The following is a 20985-nucleotide window of genomic DNA, read 5'->3' on the forward strand; positions in this document are numbered from 1 at the left end:
GTTCACCACAAAGCCAGCTCGGATTGAATACAGCCCCAATTCTGAGCCAAGGCAACAGGCAGCATCTCCAGTGAACCTTCCAAAGTGCGACACTTTCCTAGCCAGTTCTAGCTCCTGCTAGAAAAGACAACGGACCTTTGAACCTGCTCTGGAATGCTTCCGTAAGCCATGAACTGCTTGAGGTGGAACCCCACCCACATCCCCAGGTGCCTTTAAGAAAGGGGTCGCCAAAGTGGCGCTCAAGGGTGCTCATGGGCTGACAGAGGCCTTCCCTGATCCCCACAGGGTTCCCACCCCTTTGCTGAAATCAAGCTTAAAAGAAACAATTTATTATAGCTCAATGTGGAGCAGTGGTTAGACACAGGGGTCAGCAAACTTTTTCAGCAGGGGGCCGGTCCACTGTCTCTCAGACCTTGTGGGGGGGCCAGACTATATTTTTGGGGGGGAAATGAACGAATTCCTATCCCCCAAAAAATAACCCAGAGATGTATTTTAAATAAAAGCACACATTCTACTCATGTAAAAACACACTGATTCCCAGACCGTCCGCGGGCCAGATTTAGAAGGCAATTGGGCCGGATCCGGCCCCTGGGCCTTAGTTTGCCTACCCATGGGTTAGAGCGTTAGGCTAAGACCATGGAGAACACTCAACCATGAAGCTCACTGGGTGATCTTGAGCCAGTCACTGCCTCTCAGCCTAAACTACCTCACAGGGTTGTTGTGGGGATTAAATGAGGAGGGGGGAAACCTTGAACTCCTGGGAGGAAAAGGTGGGATATAATTGCAATAAATAAATAACAACAACAGAGTAGGGTGAGGGGATGAGCCTGCCCAGAACAGTTTATCTGGTTTGCAAATGTGTCCATAAGTCCTAAAAGGTTATAACTATTTCCCTTTAAAAAAAAAAGTGGGGGAGGAAGAATAGCAATAGAGAAATTTTAAAGTATTACATACCCCAAAAGTGCACGAAAATACAACTACTGAGGATTTTCTGAGTTATGTTCACTTACCAAAGGAATACCTGCAAAAGAAACGGGAGGGGAAATGTTACAATGCAAGGTAAGAAAAAAAACAATGATGATAGGATCTGTTTGGTTGTTAATTGCGTTGCTCTAGAATACGGATTTTTCCTAGTATTTATTGTCTTTTATCTTTATGATGTTTTAAGATATGTTGCAAACTGCTTAGCTTAGCTATTCTGGTAAATAAGTATGTAAGTAGTTTGTCTAAACAAATGAACAAAATATTCACAGGCCACTTTCAACATTTTTAAGTGGCAAGCTGAGAAGCGATTCCATATCATAGGCATTATGTTTGTTTTTCAAAAACACAACACACACACTCCATTTGTTAATGCTTTAATGTTCTTCTAAGGCCTCTACTTAGTTAATACTGCAAAGTTATCTGAAGGCTTTGAGCAGAAAGCTGAAATACACTTTCTTTTAAAAGATCAATAAACAAATGAAAACAAGACACTCAAGAGGGGGCAAACAGCAAACCAGCTCCCCACCCCACCCCCCAGGAAGCCCTTTGGCACATGCCTGTGGAGAAGGGGCCATAGCTCAGTGGTAGAGCATCTGCTTTGCATATAGAAGGTTCCAGGTTCAAATCTCGGCACCTCCAGGTAGGTATGGGAGAGACTCGCAGCCTGAAACCCTGGAGAGTCAGTGCCACTCAGTGCAGGCAATGTTGAGTTAGACCAGTGCTTCTCAAAGGAGAGGATGGCAAGTGTGGCAGGAAGATTCAAGGACAATGATCATATTATAAAGTAGTTGTGTTCTGTGTTATAAATCAAGCACTGTTAGGAGTTGTTTCTTTACGTCTTCCAATGTATTTCTTATCAATAAAAAGTTTGGCATGGCCTGAGCAAATCTTCATTCTGAAAGTGTGACTCAGAGCTCTCATAGCTGCCTATGTTCTAGTACCTTCCATGTAACAAACTGTTTGGTTTTTGAAAGGGAGGACCGTAGCTCACCGGTAGAGCACATGATTTACAGGTCCCAGGTTGTTCTTATTTAAACCATGCTCATACTACTTAGCCACAATAGTCTCTTAAGTGGTTTTCAAAAATGTAATACAAAAGATAAACACAAGTTAAAACTATAGAATCAAACATCCATTAAAATGCCTGATGAAATAGGAAAAGTCTACAATAGGCACCAGGTGGAGGGGTTCTGTCTGACCTCAAATTGAAGGGAGTTGCATAAAACTAGGCCCACAATACAGAACACAGCACAAGCCCTGGTGGTCATGCATCTGAGCCATGAGGGGCTACTAACAGTGACTCCCGCAAAGATGATGATCAGGCAGGGATAAAAGGGATTAGGCACTCCTTGAAGTAGCCTGGACCCAAATTGTCTAAGGGCTTTGTATATGAATATGCAAGCCTTGAACCTGGCCCAGTAGCTTAAGGGCAGCCAGTACAGAATTTTGAGCAGTGCAGTTATGTGATAGCGATCGTCTGTCCCCATCAACAGTCAAGCAACAGCTTTTTGCACAAGCTAGAGCCTGCAGACCAGGCCCAAGTTCAATCTTCAGCCTCTCCCAAGCCCGCTGTCTGAAACCTACAGAGCCACTGCCAGTAATGTTTCTGAGCTCTTGACTATCTTGTAATTTCAAATCCCACTTTCCATGATGTCAACACCAGCGCCCCCCCCCAATCTCATACACGATCCCCTTCTCCCAAAACATAGTGCCCATCCACCCAAAATCAGTCCCTGTGACACTCTGCCATTCAAGAACTCAAGGCAGTGCCACTGGAGACTTCCCACAAAAGGAGATAAACAAGCAAAACAATACATTAAATAAAAACCGGAGCGGTGTGCTTTAAAAACCCATGGAGAGCTGCTGGAAGCAGTTCCATTTAATCAGAAGTGAAGCTGTACCAAGGCACCGTCCAAGTTCACCATCAATTTCTGACACACTATTAAGTTGAAAGCCCCTTCAGAGGGTTAAGTAACATCGTGGGCAGCTGGTTTGAGTTGCTGCTAAGCTGTTGGCGTTCCACAGTGGTCATGGTGGTGGGGAGAGGGGGAAGGAAATGCGTTTACAAGGGTAGTAAACGAAAGCACTTGTCTGGTTTCTGGATCTACTTTATTGTGGTCCCCAATCTTTTAAAGAACTGCCCTATAATTACAAATATCCACATTCAAAAACAAGAGGAACATTTGCACTAAAATAAAAGTTTTCCCTGCTTCCTCTTTTTTAAAACAACAACAACTTGTGTTTGCTGTCCCCAAATAACAACCCATTTATATTCAAGAACAAGCATTCCTACCAAATTCCTTTGCTTGGTTATCTTGGTTTGTTCAGGGGTCATTGTGTGTCTCTAGGGAACTGTGAGTTCCAACCACTAGCCTGGACTTCCCCAACCTGATGCCCTCCAGACATTTTGGACTGCTGGCCAGGGCTGTAGTTCAAAACAACCAGGCTGTCTGGGACTAATGGGAGATGAGAGTCCAAAATGGCCGTGCTGATGGGAATTGCAGTACAAAACATCTGGGAACATCTATTGAAGAAGGCTGCATTGGAGGTAACAACTTTGCAGCTATTTCACACAGTTGCTCAAGACAGTTAGAAATCTCTTCTTCTCTTTCAACTTGTTTCAGCCCTTGAATTAACAGCATTGCAACCTAAGTTCAAGTTCCCCAAATAGTCGTAGTAATTATTATTATTATTATTATTATTATTATTATTATTATTACTACTACTACTACTACTAATACTACTACTACTACTGTATTATTATTAACCCCACCCTTCCTCCCCAAGGGGCCAAGAGAGGCAAACAGATCCACAATTTAAAAATAAAAACAAAGAGGGGAAAAACAAAACAGATGAAACATTCTAAAAACAATTATAATGTAAAGCATCTAAAATCAGTTACAGTTAAAAACATTGTTCTATCCAGTGATCTCAGACTTGCCAGGAACAGTATTCATCTGCCTGGGTAAACAGGAATGCTTTCAAATTTCCTTTATTTCCACTTTAGTCACTTCTCTTTTCCATTTTTACTGTAAAATTTCTATTGAGGTTTATCCTTCTGTGTAAATCTCTTGCTGGGGTTCACCCGCAAACAGATACATACTTAAAATAAAACTTTAAAAATAGGCCTAGCTGGATCAGGCCAAGGGACAGTCTCATCCACCATCCTAAAGTCAAAAACCAGACACCTCCAGGAAGCCCATACCGAGAGACTTAATAAGTAATGACAACAAAACTGAAGAGATACTGAGAGGAAAGACTTCCAGGGACATTGCAGAGAAAGCCGACACTCCTTGCTGACAGCCCCAGTATTGTTACAATGGAGGCACCCTGGTGACAATGTGGGAAACTTTCCCCTAGGAAGGACCTGCCTCTCAACTGATAGAGAGCATGAAGGCAGCCTTGTGCTGTATTATATTATCAATTATTATTAATATTACTATTATTCAGTCAGATCTGAGTAGTCACTTTATTGAAACTTCATTGTTTCAAAGAAGCAGTACCGTAATTCAATGGAGCAAAACAGTGCCATTGCAACAAGTGGCCTGAGCTGCTATTGCTATTATTTAGTATTATAATTATTATCATCGTCACCACCATGGCTTTTTGTGTGTGTGACAGTGTTCACCAGTACAGAGTGCCAACACATCTTAATTTTGCTGACCATGGCAGCCATTTTGTGCTGGTCCTGACCGCTCTGTGCTTGATATATAAGTACAGTACTGGCACGTTCTTTTAAAACCAAAAAAGCACTGATTACTACATTTATATCCCACCTCCCTTCCTAGGAGCCCAAGAAGATCCACAGTCCCCTCAGAACAACCCTGTGAGGTAGGTTATACTGAAAAAGAGGGACTGGCCCAAAGTCACCCAGTGAGCTTCATGGCAGTGGGATTTGGGCCTTGGTATCTCACTTTTAAGCACTACACCACAGCAGCCAAATGTATCTTAGAAATAATTATATCCCAGGTTTTCCTCTTCCAAGGTTATTTGGGTTATATCCAACTAAGAATTAATCAGAGTAGTTCCACTGAAATTAATGAACCTGTGTTAGTCATGCCCATCAATTTCAATGGGTCTGTTCTCTGTTAGACTAGCATGAGATGAAGCCCCAAAATAATTCTGAAGAAACCTGGTGATCTATATTACTCAACAGAATTATTATTTTTTTGGGGGGGGTCTCTACTTTCAGGGCACATTTCTATAGCATCAAACTAGTGAAATCTAATTTTAATTATTGAGGGGTGGGAGTGCTGAAATGCTAGTCTTTGCTCCTGCTTGCCTCTTTCCGAAATTGCACTAACCAGCCTAGGATGTGTGTTTGATCTTTTACAGGATTAGGGCCAGGGGGCCAAGATCGCTCCAGAGGCAGCTCAAGATGGGATGAAAATTATTCCTTTCTGACATAAGCCGTCACTAAGTTATAATTTTGTGAACCAGGAGTATGTTTTCAATTAGCTGCGTTAGCCCCTGCTTGTACAGCTAAGCAGCAGCAGTGTCACATGGTATTAATCTTCGTTTCATTAATATGTCATATCAGCCGCACACGGCATTCTTTGAAACTGATACGCCCGGCCGTCTCTCCCCAAGAACCACCACCACCACAATATCAGCAAGAGGTGCCAAAATCTGCTTCCTACAGGAAGGATGACCCCCCTGAGATCCTTTAACTTTTGGTTTAAGTTTCTAGAAATTATTCTTTTTTTTTCCATTAGGAGGAGGGGAGGGGAGGAGGAATGGCGAAGGCCATAGACTGGACCGTGATAAACAAAGGCATTTCTGAAGCTTATTGCCAAAGGCCTATTATGTTGTTGTTTGTGATGAAAAGTTTCTTTCTGCAGCAGGCCAAGTGAAAAGCGGCTCTAACACATTTTTGCCCCCAAAATGCACAGGAAGTTATTTTTGTTTTCACTGAAAGCTTTTAAACCAGCTCCATGGACTAGATCTAAATTCAATGGTTCCCAAAATGGGCAGTACCACCATGGGGGGGGGGGTTTACCCGGGAGGTAGTGGGGGGGCTCAAGGTATAAATGCCTATCAGACTTTGAAAAGCTGTTCATCAATTTTGTTGAATGAATAGAACTAAGTAGTTTTAACTGGATTTTGAGTAAGTGTGCAACTAATTGTTACTGTTTTGATTTTTTTTATGTTGTTACCTTCCTTAGTAGGTCATGCAAACCACTATTCTGAATAATGCCTTTTATAGGGTAGGGGGCACTGGGAGTGAGTTTATGGGAAGAAGAGGACGGTAGCCCAAAAAAGTTTTGGAACAACTGATCTAGATGAAATTAGTTGCACTTCAATCTCACTGAAACACTCTTATGTCATGACTGATCTGCCCCACTAATTTCAGTGAGACTTAACTGCAATACAGGTTAATTTTACAAGACTGTCGGAAGGATTACAGAGTTAATGAAGGATGTCAGCTAGTCAAAAGGCACTGCCTAAATATTAAGTGTTGTATCCAGCCTTCTCAGAGTAGACTTGTTGAAATTATTGGAACTCAGCTTGTTGTGTCCATTTTTCTTCTTCCAAGGGTCTCTTCTAAGTAGACCCAACATTGGATCTTGGCCTAAGGGTTGCATTCAGCTACGTTCTCCGTGGAGCAGATCTATTGAAATTGATGGGCATGACTAACATAGATAGGTTCATTAATTTCAGCGGGTCTCCTCTAACAAGAACTTAGTTGGATGCAACCCCATATGTTGGATCCAGATGAAGCTAGTTATCACATATTGGAACAGGGTAGGTGACTGAGAAAGCAGTGGATTGCAAGTGAGTTCATGGCTAAGGCAAGATTGAACTGTAGATCTCTTGAACCACAGATCACACTTTCGTCCACTATATGACACCAGCTATGGTATCTAGGATGTTGATTCGATGTCTATGTTTACATTATCTGGAAAAGGCTCATCATGCAAATTGTATGTTATTCTTCTGATTTCAGTGCCACTAACCCGGGTCCAGATGGATGTGAGCATGAAAGTCTGAGCGACTGACTTTCAAAGACGTAAAATCAGATAATTGATGGTATCACTTTAAATTCACAGAATTGATGGTATCACTTTAAATCCACAGTACAACTGGGGGGGGGGGGGTTCCTCCTCATGAGCAAGACAAGGCCAATGTCTGTTCTCAACTCAACATCAGACTAGGAGGACTAAATCAGAATCTTGGTGGCTTCTCCCAGACTTTGGAACTTCCACCTTGTCCATCTGTCCACAGGTAAAGACTTTTTTGTTCCAACAGGCTTTTGGGAACGGACTGCTTTTAATGAAAGGGCTGGTGCCATGTTGTTTTTATTATACTTATTTGTATGGTTTTAACAGATTTTTTACATTTATATAGTTAACTTTTTTAATGATTGTTTTTTCTATGTTTTTAGCAGTTCTCATTTTTTTATATACAAGCCGCCTTGGGTCCCATCAGGGAAAAAGTTCGGGTATAAAGAAATACATACAGTGGTACCTCAGGTTAAGTACTTAATTCGTTCCGGAGGTCCGTACTTAACCTGAAACTGTTCTTAACCTGAAGCACTACTTTAGCTAATGGGGCCTCCTGCTGCCACCGCGCCGCCAGAGCACGATTTCTGTTCTCATCCTGAAGCAAAGTTCTTAACCTGAAGCATTATTTCTGGGTTAGCGGAGTCTGTAACCTGAAGCGTATGTAACCTGAAACGTATGTAACCCGAGATACCACTGTAATAACAACAATCTCACAGGCACAAGAATTCAACCAGAATAACTGACAGAATCCAGATTTTCTTTAAATAAAACCCAAAACACACCATATGGAGTACCAGAGATCAGGATGAAGCCAGCAGCTACTGCAACCATCCAGTTGCAGTGAGGTGCACAATGGGGACTAGCAGATTGCACAAACTGGGTTATTGAAATTTTGACTGCAATCCAAAACATGAAAGTATTAAAATGTTTATTCCGCTCTCCATGTTATCCAGCAGACACCAACCACAGCATCTTTTAGATATTTGCTGAGAACTTCACTTTCTCCCTCGTCCATTCTGGATCGTACTGCTCAGCAATCCAGCATTTTGTATATGTGCAGATATATTCTGTTTTCATATATGTTTTGGAGTTTTGATTTTGTATTGTAAACAGCTTTCAGATTTGGTGTGTATGCACACGTAGATGTGTGTGTTTGTATGCACACACACACACACACACACACACACACACACAAATATAAAGACCTAAACGCACATGGATTAATAACAAAAACAAAGATCAATGCATACAGATTACGTCTTGATGCCAAATTTCCGCAACAAATAGATCCAACAGGTACTTCTTCCAATGTTCACTGTACACTCCATGAACATAGCTCATTATCAGGAGATCCTAAAACAACAGAGCAACCTTCCCCCAACTCTACAAGATGTTTTGAATTCCTGCCTTGGCTTCAATTCCAAATCCCCCAAGCTTTGTTAAAGCAATCCTAATCCGATCATAGGTTGCTTCTCATAGGAGAAACCACCAGCGTGTCTTCCCTTCAAATAGGAAAAGCCAGGAAGTTGTGGAGTGGAACAAAGCAGGCTGGAGGAAGTCAATCTAGCCTTACACCACCCATAGAAAAAGCTGCAGGCCGCAAGCGTAAGAGCATAAGAACTCTGCTGGATTGGAACAAAGGCCCCCCTAGTTGAGCATCCCACAAAAGGGACCTGGGAACAAGAGCACTCTCCCTGCCTGCAGTTTCCAGCAACTGGTTTTTCAGAAACATGACAGCCTCCAACGGTGGAGGTAAAAACGTAGCCATCGGGGTGAGTAGCCACTGATAGCCTTCTCCTCTGTGAATTTCTCTAAACCTCTTTAAAAGCCATGCAAGTTGGTAGACACCACTGCTTCTTGTAGGAGACAGTATCTTGCCCTTCCTCCCTCGTGGAACCCAAAGTGGTGCACACGATGAGATTCTAAATACAATATTGATAAATACATTATGCACATGTGGTTCCAGGTACTGACTAGACCCAGACCTGCTTAGCTTCAGGCAAAGGGGGTGGCCTTGTGTGCCCTCAAACTATACCCTAGAACCAGTTGTTGTTGTTGTTGTGCCACCCATCTGACTGGGTTGCCCAGTTTGAGCAAGTCAATTCCAGGCGCGCACACACACACACACACACACAACACAGAACCTCTGGAAAGCACAAAGAAGATGTGGCGAGCTCTCTGCAGAAAAGGGGGAAAGGCTGCAGCTCAACGTAGAACATCTGCTTTGTGTACAGACAGTCCTGAGTTCAAGCCCTGATGGCAAATCCAGATAGGACTAAGAGAGATTTTTGTCTGAAATCCTGGAAAGCTGTTGGCAATCAGTGTAGACCAGTGGTTCCCCATTAGCTAAGTACTACAGACCCTCTGTTTTTTCAAAAGCCAAGACAGGGACCCCCTGTTTTTGAAAATGTTGATATGTCTGTTGTAGGTTTTGTTATGGGAACGGTGCCACCATACCCCCCCCCAACATGTGCCAGCGCTAGACTGAGACATGCGTCTTCCAGGCAGTGCTCCCACACGAGAGCACAGCACCCCAAAATGGGATGTCCCAGACAGTTGACAGGTATGTGCCACAAAGCCCTGAGTGGGTTATGTGGGTCCCCTAGGGTCCATGGACCACAATTTGGGAACCACAAGTATAGACAATACTGAGCTAGGTGGACCCAAGGAAGTGCCTCAAAAAGGTAGAAATGTCGAACAATGTTTATCCTCAATCTTGAATGTTATTTGCTTGCTCTGCTATAAAACTGGAGATGCCTGGGCCCCTTAGGGTACATCAACAGGCACGTAGCCGAAACCTTCACTGATTTAGGCTGCAAAAAAAGAAGAAAAGAAAAAGGGGCAGTCCCTCTGCTGAAGCTTCCTTTCCGTCCTGCGTCTCAGCCAGCTGGACTGGAGTTGAAAAGAGTCACACTCAAGTCAACAGCGCCTGGTATCTGAAGCTTCTGACCCAAAACAAATAGATAAATGCTTCAAAAATTAAAATAAGAAGGGACTTTAAAAGAATAAATTGGCCCTTGCTGGCAGGGAAAAAACAGAAGAGGGGAAACTGCATTGCTCTTCAAAAAAAAGAGAGAGAAAAATAACCCATCAGCTTATCTACCTTTGAACTGGCTTCTCATCAGAAACCTCACACCGGCCACTCATGTAACTCAAGACTTTGTCTCCACTCACCAGATGCTAGAAAACAAAAAGGGCTCAGGATATCCAGGTGCACCAACCGGGTGCCAAAGAAAAAATATCCTTTTGGATGCTCCTGCATGAAAATCTTTCTTGCTTCCAAATTCCATGTATCAGTATCAAACCAGAGGTTGACCTGGAAAAGGAAGCCCAATGAGGCATAGGGATAAACCCACACTGGTGGAGGGTCCTGAGTCTCATATAGCTTGCCCACTGCCTCATTCTGCCATGCATTGGACAGCTCCTATGCTCCTTTCTCTCTGGCATTCGGGCATCTCAGAGGCACAGAGGGAAAACTGGGGGTCCTTTCATTTATGTTATGAATTTCTTTCTGTAAAACATCCCAAATAGATTTCAACGAAAAGTAAATACAAATTTCTAAGTCAATATAGATACAGACTAGGATTTTCAAAAGATCTCCACTTAAAAGTCTTGTTGGAAAAGGAAGGCCTTCAGTGGATACTGGTAACTTCCGTATTGGATTACTGCAATGGGGTCTAGATGGATCTGTCCTTCAAGATGTATTCTAAACTTCAGGTGGTACAACAAACAGTAGCCATTTCAAAACTGCTGCATTGGCTGCCGGTTCATATCCAGAATCAGCCTCCTTCTGCAAAGAGGTGTGTTCAGAAAGGTAGACCAGAACTTCTAGAGCATGGAGCATTCAAGACCACACCAAAGTCTACAACAAGGCCCTAAGAGGGAGGTTCTAGGCCTCCAAGGGCACCACGGAGCATACCAAACTACTGCCTCCCATTTTGAATAAATTGCCAACTTGCTGCATATGAAATGCTTTGACTACGTCCCATCAGCTGCAGCCCAGCACCGCCATGCTCCCATGAACCCACAATTATACAGCCACGTTGGCTGGGGATGATGGGACTTGTATTCCAAAGCATCTGGAGGGCACCAGGTTGGCAAAGGGAAACACAGCACCCAAAACTGGCCACGGTTAGCAGAGACTGGTCCAAAGAGACCCAGGTTCAACATGATGCCCCAGCCTAGAAGCCATGATGGGCAAGGAATGGAATGTGCAAGAAGTACGGCAGAAATCTCAGCTAGTCTGGCTGCTGTGGAGGATAACTGAAAACTACCCTAGCAGAAAACTACCCTACCATAGCAGACAGTTAAAGTATGGAAATCACTCTCACAGGAGTGACAGCCATCAACTTGGATGGCTTTAAAAGATGATTGGGCAAATTCGTGGAAGAGGAGTAGGCTATCAGTGGCTACTAACCATGATGACTGTGTTCTGTTTCCACACTTAGAATAGAGTACTGAGTTACATTTTTTCAACTGGTGCAGTATATTAAACAATCCACACCACTTCGTACCCCAAGCTCCATTTATTAATTATTATTTTAATAACCCACAAAGATACATCTAAGCAACTGAATGTCACAGTATATATACAAGAATAATGACATTCAGAGAAATCTGAATGGGGCAGGTGGGGGAAGCAGAAGAATTTTCAACAGTCAACAACCCACTTTTTAAAACTACCCTACCCCTCTTTACAACATTTCCTATTTCACCATAATTTATACTGCCACTAAAATTGAGATGAATGGGGAGCAACACCTAGTTCCACTCCCCTTAACCTTGTCCTCCTTGATCAAATTGCTATGCGGTTCTCGAAAAAAGCTACCGTTTGCCATAAATTATCCAGTGAGGGAGCTGAATCCAACTTCATATGTTTTGCACACACACACACACTCGAAGGGAATCAGTAACCCCAAATAACAATCCAGCCTCAAATATCACACGTGGTTCCTTCAAAGCCACAGTCCTGCTCCAGCAAAGAAAGAGCCAGAAATGTCAACATTCCCAAGAGGCACCATGTAGCCTCCCAAGGGAGCCAGGTTTCTGTGCCCATTCAGAAGGCTCAGCAAGTTGAGCATGATCCTGCTGTCAATCAAGTCTCACAGCCCTCTGGACAAGTGGAGCAAAGGAACCCTGGAGTTTCTTCAGCAAGGTTCCCAAAATCCATTTGTTGTGCTCATCACAGTGAGGGTCCCATCCCCTCTAAGGAATTGTTATCCAAAGAATCATAGAATTGTAGAGTTGGAAAAGATCCAAATGCCTGTAGTGCAGGAATTATTACTTCTTGTTGTTCTTAGATTTATTGCCTGCCCTTCACCAGCTGGTCCCAACAATTAAAAATTCAGAATTAAAAACACTTAAAACAGCCCACAACCACAGGAATAGGGAGAACTCTGAAGACACATTTCTCAGGTGCCAAGGGTCAGGAGAAAGTGATGAATCTTCAGCATTCATCAAAGGCTATACCGTGAAGAAGCCAGGCACACCTCTGTGCAGAACGAATTCCACAACTTCAGGGCAGGCACAGAGAAGGCCCTCTCCTGGGTTGCCGAGAGGTAGAACTACCAAGAAGGCCCCCACTGCTGATCTTAACACCTAGGAGGGTTTGTAGGGAAAGAGGCAGCCTTTCAGGTATTTGGGGCCTAAGTCATTTAGGGCTTTGAACATCTCGCTTTGGGCATAGAAAAAAATGGCATGATGAGCCTTCGTCCTCAAGATGGGATGATACCTTCATTCTCTCCCCAGATCCATCACTCGTGTTGTGTTTCCAAGGCAATCGGAGTGCCAGCCCCAAACTGTCATAGCCCAGAAATCAAATTCCACATACACACCCCAGCTATCTTAGATTTCTTACATGTTGGTAGTAGACAGATTTATTGGATGGGATTCTGGCATAGAGGCATGGAGAATTGTTATTTATTTAAAAGGTTTCTTAACCATTTTACATCAAAGGAATGGGACATTCCTACAAATATGAGGTATAGTCCAAAACATCTGGAGGGCATGAAGTTGGAGGTAGGGGTGGGGAGCCTATGAGATGTTTCATTATTTCTACATCATCATCTTAATAACTTGAGGGTCCTCAGAATGACAAGCAACAAGTATAACAGAGAAGATGTACCAACCAACTTACCAGACCTGTCCCACGTTAATTAAGGAGAGGTAGAAAGCCCAAAGGGAAGCCATGAGGATCACGTTGGCACAGCCGGTGACCAGGACAAATGATGAGATCCCCAGGCCAGCCACAGCAAAGGCATCCAGGACACTGTCCATGCTGGACCAATCCAAAAACCAAATTAAAGTTGGGGCATAGCTTAAGGCGTCCAAGTCTATCTTCCCCTTGAAATAGCGCTTGACACTCTCCAGGTACAACTTGCAAGGGAGGAGTCCCTGGTCTCCAATCAGGGCCTTGTTTTGATGCTTAGCCACCAAAAAAGCTACAACTGCAAAGAAAAAAGATGAGGGGAAAGGCGTGTTAGCGGAGACACATCAGTCCAAGTAAAGCAGAATTATTGTAGGAGCAAGAAGAGGCTGCTGTGCCAGGCCAGTGACCCATCTAGTCCACTAGCCTGTTCTCAAAGTAGTCAACCAGCTGGCCCAATGAGAAGCCCACAAGCTGGACCTGAGCACCACAGCACTCTTCCCTCTTGCAGTTTCCAGCAACTGGTATTTGGAAGCATTCCTGCCTACAACAGTGAAGGCAGAACATAGCCATCAGGGCTAGTAACCATTGATGGCCTTATCGTCCTCCATGAATTTGTCCAATCCTATTTTAAAGCCATCCATGTTGATGGCCATCATTGCCTCTTGTGGGAGTAAATTCCAGCTTGCTTGCTTGCTTGCTTGCTTAGAGCATTTGCTGCCTCTTTTAGTAATTTGCTACCTACTGATTTGCTATGAGTTGTGCTGTTACTCTTAAGGCTTGTATCTTTTTACAGATTGCGTGTATTCTTCTCATCTTATTTACTTTTGCTATAAACCACCCTGTGGCTTGTGTAAAGGACGGTGTATATATATAAATCATCTAAATAAACAAATGTACATGTTATTGTCTGCATACTGTAAAATTGTATAAATCAGAGAGAGGAGCTGAGGGAAGTCTCGAAGGGGAGGGAGGGACGGTTTGATGGGGAGGTGGGGGGAAATAATGAATATAATATGTTTTGATATTTTGTTAGGTTGAAATTGTTAATAAAAAACTGTAAAAAATAAACAAACAAATGTAATCAGGTTACATTTGCTTGCCAGCCAACATATGCCTAAATAATATACGGGGGGGGGGTAAAGAGGGAACCAAAACCACCCTTTTTTGTTCAATTTGTTTGCTTGGTCACCTGGAGGCGACACTTACCCACCTCGGGCAACTAGGTAAGCAGGTGTCTGGTAGGCTATGCTATAACATTCCACCATCACATCAAAGCAGTCATAAATGATAGTTAAGACACATAAAGAAATCCAAATCAAGCCTGTGGCCTTCATGAAACTTCCCCCACAGTTTAATATATCCACTTTGGTTAAAAATATTTTTTCCCTTCCTTCCAGGGTGAGGGTCAGTGTGGAGTGGGGAAGCCTCCACAACCTAATTTACCTTGATTAACACTGCAATTGGCCAAGGAGTTTTTCCTCAAGTGCTAATCAAAATTTACCTCAAAATTGCTGGCCTGCCATCCAACTGCTCATCAGCTCCTAGAAGTACAAATTACACTCCTGGCTTGAGAGCAAAGATAAACAAAGGAAGAGCAAATGAGGAATAAGATACACCCTGACAAAAACGGAAATAAAACGGAGAGTGTACACTGTTATTTACATGCAGGTTGGACATAATGGAAACATCTAGAAGCGGTACACACAAGGCCACAAAGAGGCCCCTGAAATAGAGGCCTCACAGGTTCACAATGGCAAGAAGCTCAGTTGGGATGCATTCACACAGTACTCCATTTGACGTTTTCCCTAACTGCTAATTTCCATATTATATTTAAGCTTTCACACAATGTAAAAGTCACTTCTGGAAATCTAGCAGAACGCAGTAGAAGCCGTTCTTTTTCATATTGTTTTAAAGCTATTTTTTGTGCATTACATGGGATGAGGTTGTAGATAGGAAGATGCCTTATTCAGAGTCAGACCATCTGTCTATGTACAGTTGCCCACTACCTGCACTTTCCAGAAACAGTTGAAAACATTACTGTTCCGACTTCCGGAGGCGGCGCGTCCGGCAATGGCTGCCCTCTTCTAACTGCAAAGAGGGAGCTCCGCAGGAACAGGTCGTCCGCTACGGCGCAGCGGAGACCCACATCGGAAAACCACAGGCAGCATAAGCCTGTGGCCGTGGGACTCGGCGGGCACCAGGAGTGCTCCCCGAAACGCAGAAGGGACCTCGTAAGAGGCTCCGGAACGTAGAAGGGGGTGCGGTGCTGTGAGTCAATCGCTCTTTCTGTGGAGTGAAGCCGCGTAGCTGCTGTCGGTGAGCGCTGTCCTCTTTTCCTGGAAACATTCAGCTTGAAACCAACAACTCGTGAGTAAGAAATGAAAGAAGGATTTGGTGGATAAATCTTTTTCTAATTCGGCTAAAAGCGAGAGACGAAAACAGGAAGTCCGTCTCTTGTCACTGCTTAAGATCTAAAGCAAAGACTTTGACGTTTGAAGTCTTTGAAGAGGTGTTAAAAGGCAATTGACTCTCACATCTATTTAAGTTGCTATTTAAGACTCAACTTTTTAAAAGTTTTATTTCAAATACGAACTGTGTCTGTACCTCCCCTGCTGGATTTACAAATCAACAAAGAACCCCAGGTAGTCGGACTGCCTAAATAACAGAACTGTCAGATTGCAAGACTCTGATACTTTGTTGTTGGAGTTATTATTTGCTGAGCTTTATTGGAACTGTTGCATTGTGCCGCTACATCCTGCACTTATTGAGACATTGTTATACTTTGAGACCAACTCTGCCAGATACAATTTAGTTGAAGGTCTCTAGGGAATCAAAGGCTGTTTGGATATTGTTTTTAAAGCTTCTGAAGTATTGAAGTTTGGAATATTTTAAATAATTGATATTAACAACTTGACTTCTTCCCTGTAACATAAGTGGCTCCCTCTAGAGGACTTTGGAATTATAATTATATGTGACTTTCCCTTTGGTTTCCTTTCCTCCTGTTTACTTGGTGGGCTTGTGGATTCCCATGAGAACATATTCAATTTGACCTTGACTAAGCAGATAGAAGTGGAATGAGTGGCACTGGGAGACAAACAAGAGCGGCTAAAGGGAAAAGACAAACAACTTTGAATTTACTTTCACAGCCGCACAGATCATCTGTTCCTGATGTTTTGGAACTAGAGGAAAGTGAACACCTGCTGGGAGAAGATATGGCATCAGGTGGATCTGCTTCAGTCTTAGACAAAATACTTGAAAAATTGGAAGGACTGGATAAAAAAGTGGATGAACAAACTGCAAAGATTGACCAGACCAGAGATTGTGTTAACAAGTTAACTGAACAAGTTGCTTCGAACGCTCAAGCAATTGGCAATTTATCTGAATCCACTATAGAAAATCGGAAACTGGCAGAGGAAGCCATTCAGAAAACTGAGGCACTGGAGCAGGAGGTAAGACCACTGCACAAGCAGGTTGGGGAACAACAGGCCTATCTGTCTATGATTGAACTTCGAGCTCAGGAAAACAACTTAAAATTGAGGTTTATACCAGAACTTGAATCTGAACAAGGGAACCTAATTGAGTTTTTAACAAAAGAATTTTCCAAGTGGTGGCCTTTGGAGGAGGAAAAAGATTTTAAAATTATGACTGCCTTTAGGCTTGGGAAATTCACAAAGAAGGACAAGCCCAGAGACTGTTTGATTACTTTGAGAACTAAGGAGGAAAGGGACAAAATATTAGGACTGCACTACGGAAAGTCACTTCAAATTTCGGATAAAAGGGCAGAGATTTACAAGGATATTCCTAAACAACTTCTGGACCTTAGATCCACCTATCTTGAATTAGCCAGGCTGTTGAGAAGTAATTCAATCGTCTTTAGGTGGGAATATCCACAAGGACTATCTTTTACGTTCAGAGGGAAGAAGGTAAAAATCAAAACAGCTGAAGACAGAGATAAATTCCTGAATATCTACGGAGAAGACCTTCAGAAAGGGATTGAAACACCTCCAGGGGCTGGACCACAGTCTTTACCTACACCTACACCTTTGGGGCCTGAAGGCCAGGATAAAAAGACACCACCACCAGAACAATAACAGATTTGACCAGGATGTCTCTGCAACTTCTCAGTTGGAATATAAATGGCGCCAACATCCCGGAGAAAAGAAGAAGGATATTTCATATTTTGAAAAAAGAACAATTGGACATTATTTGCTTACAAGAAACGCATGTGACCAGGCTACATAGAAAAGTATTAATAAATAAAAGATTAGGCCAAGAATTTATTTCTTCGGATCGAGTAAAGAAAAGAGGCGTGGTGATTTATGCAAAAGAGAGCCTGTCACCAAAATTTCTATTTAAGGATGAACAAGGACACATTCTGCCAATTGAGATTCAAACTCAAGGAGAAAAGTTTTTGATATTAGGAATTTATGCGCCAAATGAAGGAAAATCGGAATTTTATAAGAAGCTGCATGAGATTATGCTGGACTATCTGAACTATGACAACATCATAATGATGGGAGATATGAATGGGGTGGTTTCAACGAACATGGATAAATCACATAGTCAAAATGTAACAAAAGAAGGCAGACTACCTAAAACCTTTTTTGAACTGACTGACAATATGGACTTGATTGACATCTGGAGAACAAAGAACCCTCTAGGAAGAGAAGGAACATTCTTTTCTGAAGCCCAACTGACTTGGACAAGAATCGACCAAATTTGGACAACTAGAGGCCTGGCACCCAAGATAAAAAAAGTGGAAATCTGCCCAAAGACCTGCTCCGACCACAACGCTGTAAAGATGGATATGAAATTAATGCCATCCGGCTCCTTTAGATGGAGGATGAATGACAATCTGCTTAGAGATCAGGAGATCAGTAAAAAAAGCCCAAAAAGCTTTGAAGGACTATTTTGAAATAAATTTGAACACTACGGTGGAAAAAAGAATTGTATGGGACGCAAGCAAGGCGGTTATGAGGGGGTTTCTGATACAGCAGAATACTATTAAGAAAAAAGCACAGAATGATAAAAAGGATAAGATCTTGGAGAAAATTAAAGAAGGCGAGAAGAAATTAAGATCGAAACCGAAATCAAAGGAGATTCTAAGAGAAATCAAATACTACCAAGCACAATATTCAAAATTAATAAATCAAGAAGTGGAATGGAAAGTCAAGTTAATGAAACAAAGATCTTTTGAATCGGCAAATAAATGTGGAAAGCTGCTAGCATGGCAGCTGAAAAAGAGACAAAAACTGAATACAGTAACAAACTTAGAAATTGAGGGAGGAAACATACAGAACCCAGTGGACATCAGAAAGTGCTTCCATAGATATTTCAAGCAATTATATACACAAGGGCCGCAAAATGAATCAGAGATAGAACAATTTTTGAAGGAGAATGGTTTACCAAGGTTGTCTCTGCGGAACAGAACAACCCTGAATCATAAAATAACACAATTAGAGATCGAAGAGGCCATTCAGAATATGCAACTGGGCAAATCTCCAGGGCCAGACGGGCTTACCTCCAAATATTATAGGACATTGAAAGATTATTTGATACACCCACTAATGGAGGTTTGTAATGAAATCATGGAGGGGAAGAAGGCACCGGAGTCGTGGAAAGAAGCTTTCATCACATTGATACCTAAATTAGAAACTGAAAAGACACAACTTAAGAATTACCGCCCCATCTCCCTCCTAAATGTGGATTACAAAATATTTGCAGACATTTTAGCAAGTAGATTTAAAAAAGTCTTGAATGAAGTAATTCATAAGGACCAGGCAGGCTTTCTCCCAGGTAGACATTTGTTTGCTAATACAAGGAACATTATTGACATTTTGGAACTCTTGCAAACAAATATCAACACGAAAGCAGTTTTGATATTTATAGATGCGGAGAAGGCCTTTGATAATATCTCCTGGAAGTTTATGAAGAAGAATTTGGAAGGAATGGGAGTGGGGCGGGAGTTCCAGAATGGGATAGATGCAATTTATTCAGAGCAAAAGGCTAAACTGATAGTGAACAATGTGGTGACAGAAGAGTTTAGAATTGAAAAAGGTACACGACAAGGTTGCCCTATATCCCCTTTGTTATTTATATCGGTCCTGGAAGTGCTCTTAAACATGATTAGAGGAGACCGGTTGGTAGAGGGTATTCAGGTCGGAGAGAAACAGTACAAACTGAAAGCATTTGCAGATGACGTAGTATTGACCTTACAGGAGCCAGAGCCTAGTACTAAAAGGGTTTTGCAATTGATTCATGAGTTTGGTCGAGTGGCGGGATTTAAACTTAATAAGCAAAAAACCAAGGTTTTAGAAAAAAACTTGACTTTTTCAGAATCAGAAAGGCTTCAGAAAGAGACAGAATTAAATGTGGTCAAAAAAGTAAGATATCTAGGGGTAAATATAACAGCGAAGAACAGAAACTTGTTTAAGGATAACTATGAAAAATGTTGGTCTGAAATTAAAAGGGATCTAGATGTTTGGTCAAGATTGAAACTTTCCTTGTCAGGACGTATTGCTGCTATTAAGATGAATGTATTGCCAAAAATGTTGTTTTTGTTTCAAACTTTGCAGATTGTGGATAAAATGGAAAGTTTCCGGAAGTGGCAAAGAGATATCTCTAAATTTGTCTGGCAGGGCAAAAAGCCCAGAATTAAGTTTAAAATACTAACTGATGCTAAAGAAAGAGGGGGCTTTGCCCTGCCAGACTTAAAATTGTACTATGAATCAGCAGCTTTCTGCTGGTTGAAGGATTGGCTACTTCTTGAAAACACTGATGTTTTGGATTTGGAAGGATTCAACAATGCTTTTGGTTGGCATGCATATCTGTGGTACGACAAGGTTAAAATACATAAGAACTTTAAGAATCATGTTGTCAGAAAAGCAGTGTTTAATGTCTGGTTGAAATATAAAGATTTATTGGAAAACAAGACCCCAAGGTGGTTATCACCAATGGAGGCTAAGGCCCCGAAAAGACTCAATATGGAGGCCAAATGGCCGAAATATTGGGAAATAATAGAAAAAGATGGAGATAATTGGAGGTTGCAGAGTTTGGAGAAAATAAAAGATAAAGTGCGAGATTGGTTACATTATGCTCAGATTAAAGAAGTTTTCAAGTTGGACAAAAAGATAGGATTCCAGGTGGAAAAATCCAAGTTAGAAACAGAACTGTTAGAATCCAGCTCTAAGACACTTTCAAGAATGTATAACTTGCTGTTAAAATGGAATACACAGGATGAAATGGTCAAATCAGCTATGATAAAATGGGCACAGGACATAGGGCATAACATCATGTTTGCTGACTGGGAAAAGTTATGGACCACAGGTTTGAAATTTACGGCATGTAATGCCTTGAAAGAAAACATTATGAAAATGATATACAGGTGGTACATGACTCCAGTCAAGCTTGCAAAGATATACCATGTGTCTGATAATAAATGCTGGAAGTGTAAAGAAGCTGAAGGAACATTCTTTCACCTCTGGTGGACTTGCCCTAGACTGAAGGCTTTCTGGGAAATGATATATAATGAGCTGAAAAAGGTATTTAAGTATACCTTCCCTAAGAAACCAGAGGCCTTTCTTTTAGGCATTGTCGGCCTGAGTGTGCAAAAGAAGGATCAAACTTTTTCTATGTATGCTACAACAGCAGCAAGGATACTCATCGCTAAATGCTGGAAAACTCAAGACTTGCCCACACTGGAAGAATGGCAGATGCAACTGATGGACTATATGGAATTGGCGGAAATGACGGGCAGAATCCGAAACCTGGGAGAAGAACTGGTGGAGGAGGATTGGAACAAATTTAAGGACTACTTACAAAAATATTGTAAATTGTATGAATGTTAAG

General features: G+C 42.1%; 1 protein-coding gene and 1 long non-coding RNA gene across 4 annotated transcripts in view; one reads left to right on the top strand and one right to left on the bottom strand.

The window, feature by feature from the left end:
- The window catches only part of LMF1 (lipase maturation factor 1), a 171336-nt gene that overhangs the window by 147231 nt on the left and 3120 nt on the right, over window positions 1-20985 (bottom strand). For 2 of the 3 annotated variants that reach the window (XR_013832920.1, XM_079952516.1), the window contains exons 2-3: window positions 13126-13435; window positions 1011-1021 (exon numbers count right to left, since the gene is read on the bottom strand). Coding sequence is in view for 2 of the 3 variants with exons in the window: in XM_079952516.1 (XP_079808642.1) it covers window positions 1011-1021; window positions 13126-13435 (321 nt within the window). In the remaining variant the exon portion in view is untranslated. Of the gene's footprint in view, window positions 1-1010; window positions 1022-13125; window positions 13436-14638; window positions 14793-20985 lie in introns of those variants that run through there. The other variant, XM_079952517.1, reaches the window with a different exon arrangement.
- LOC307202569 lies at window positions 4764-7443 on the top strand. Its single transcript, XR_013832936.1, has 3 exons — window positions 4764-5489; window positions 6932-7209; window positions 7370-7443. It is a non-coding gene; the product is annotated as an uncharacterized lncRNA (long non-coding RNA).

Source organism: Podarcis cretensis (assembly GCF_951804945.1).
Source record: "Podarcis cretensis genome assembly, chromosome: 14".
NCBI classification, from domain to species: Eukaryota; Metazoa; Chordata; class Lepidosauria; order Squamata; family Lacertidae; genus Podarcis; species Podarcis cretensis.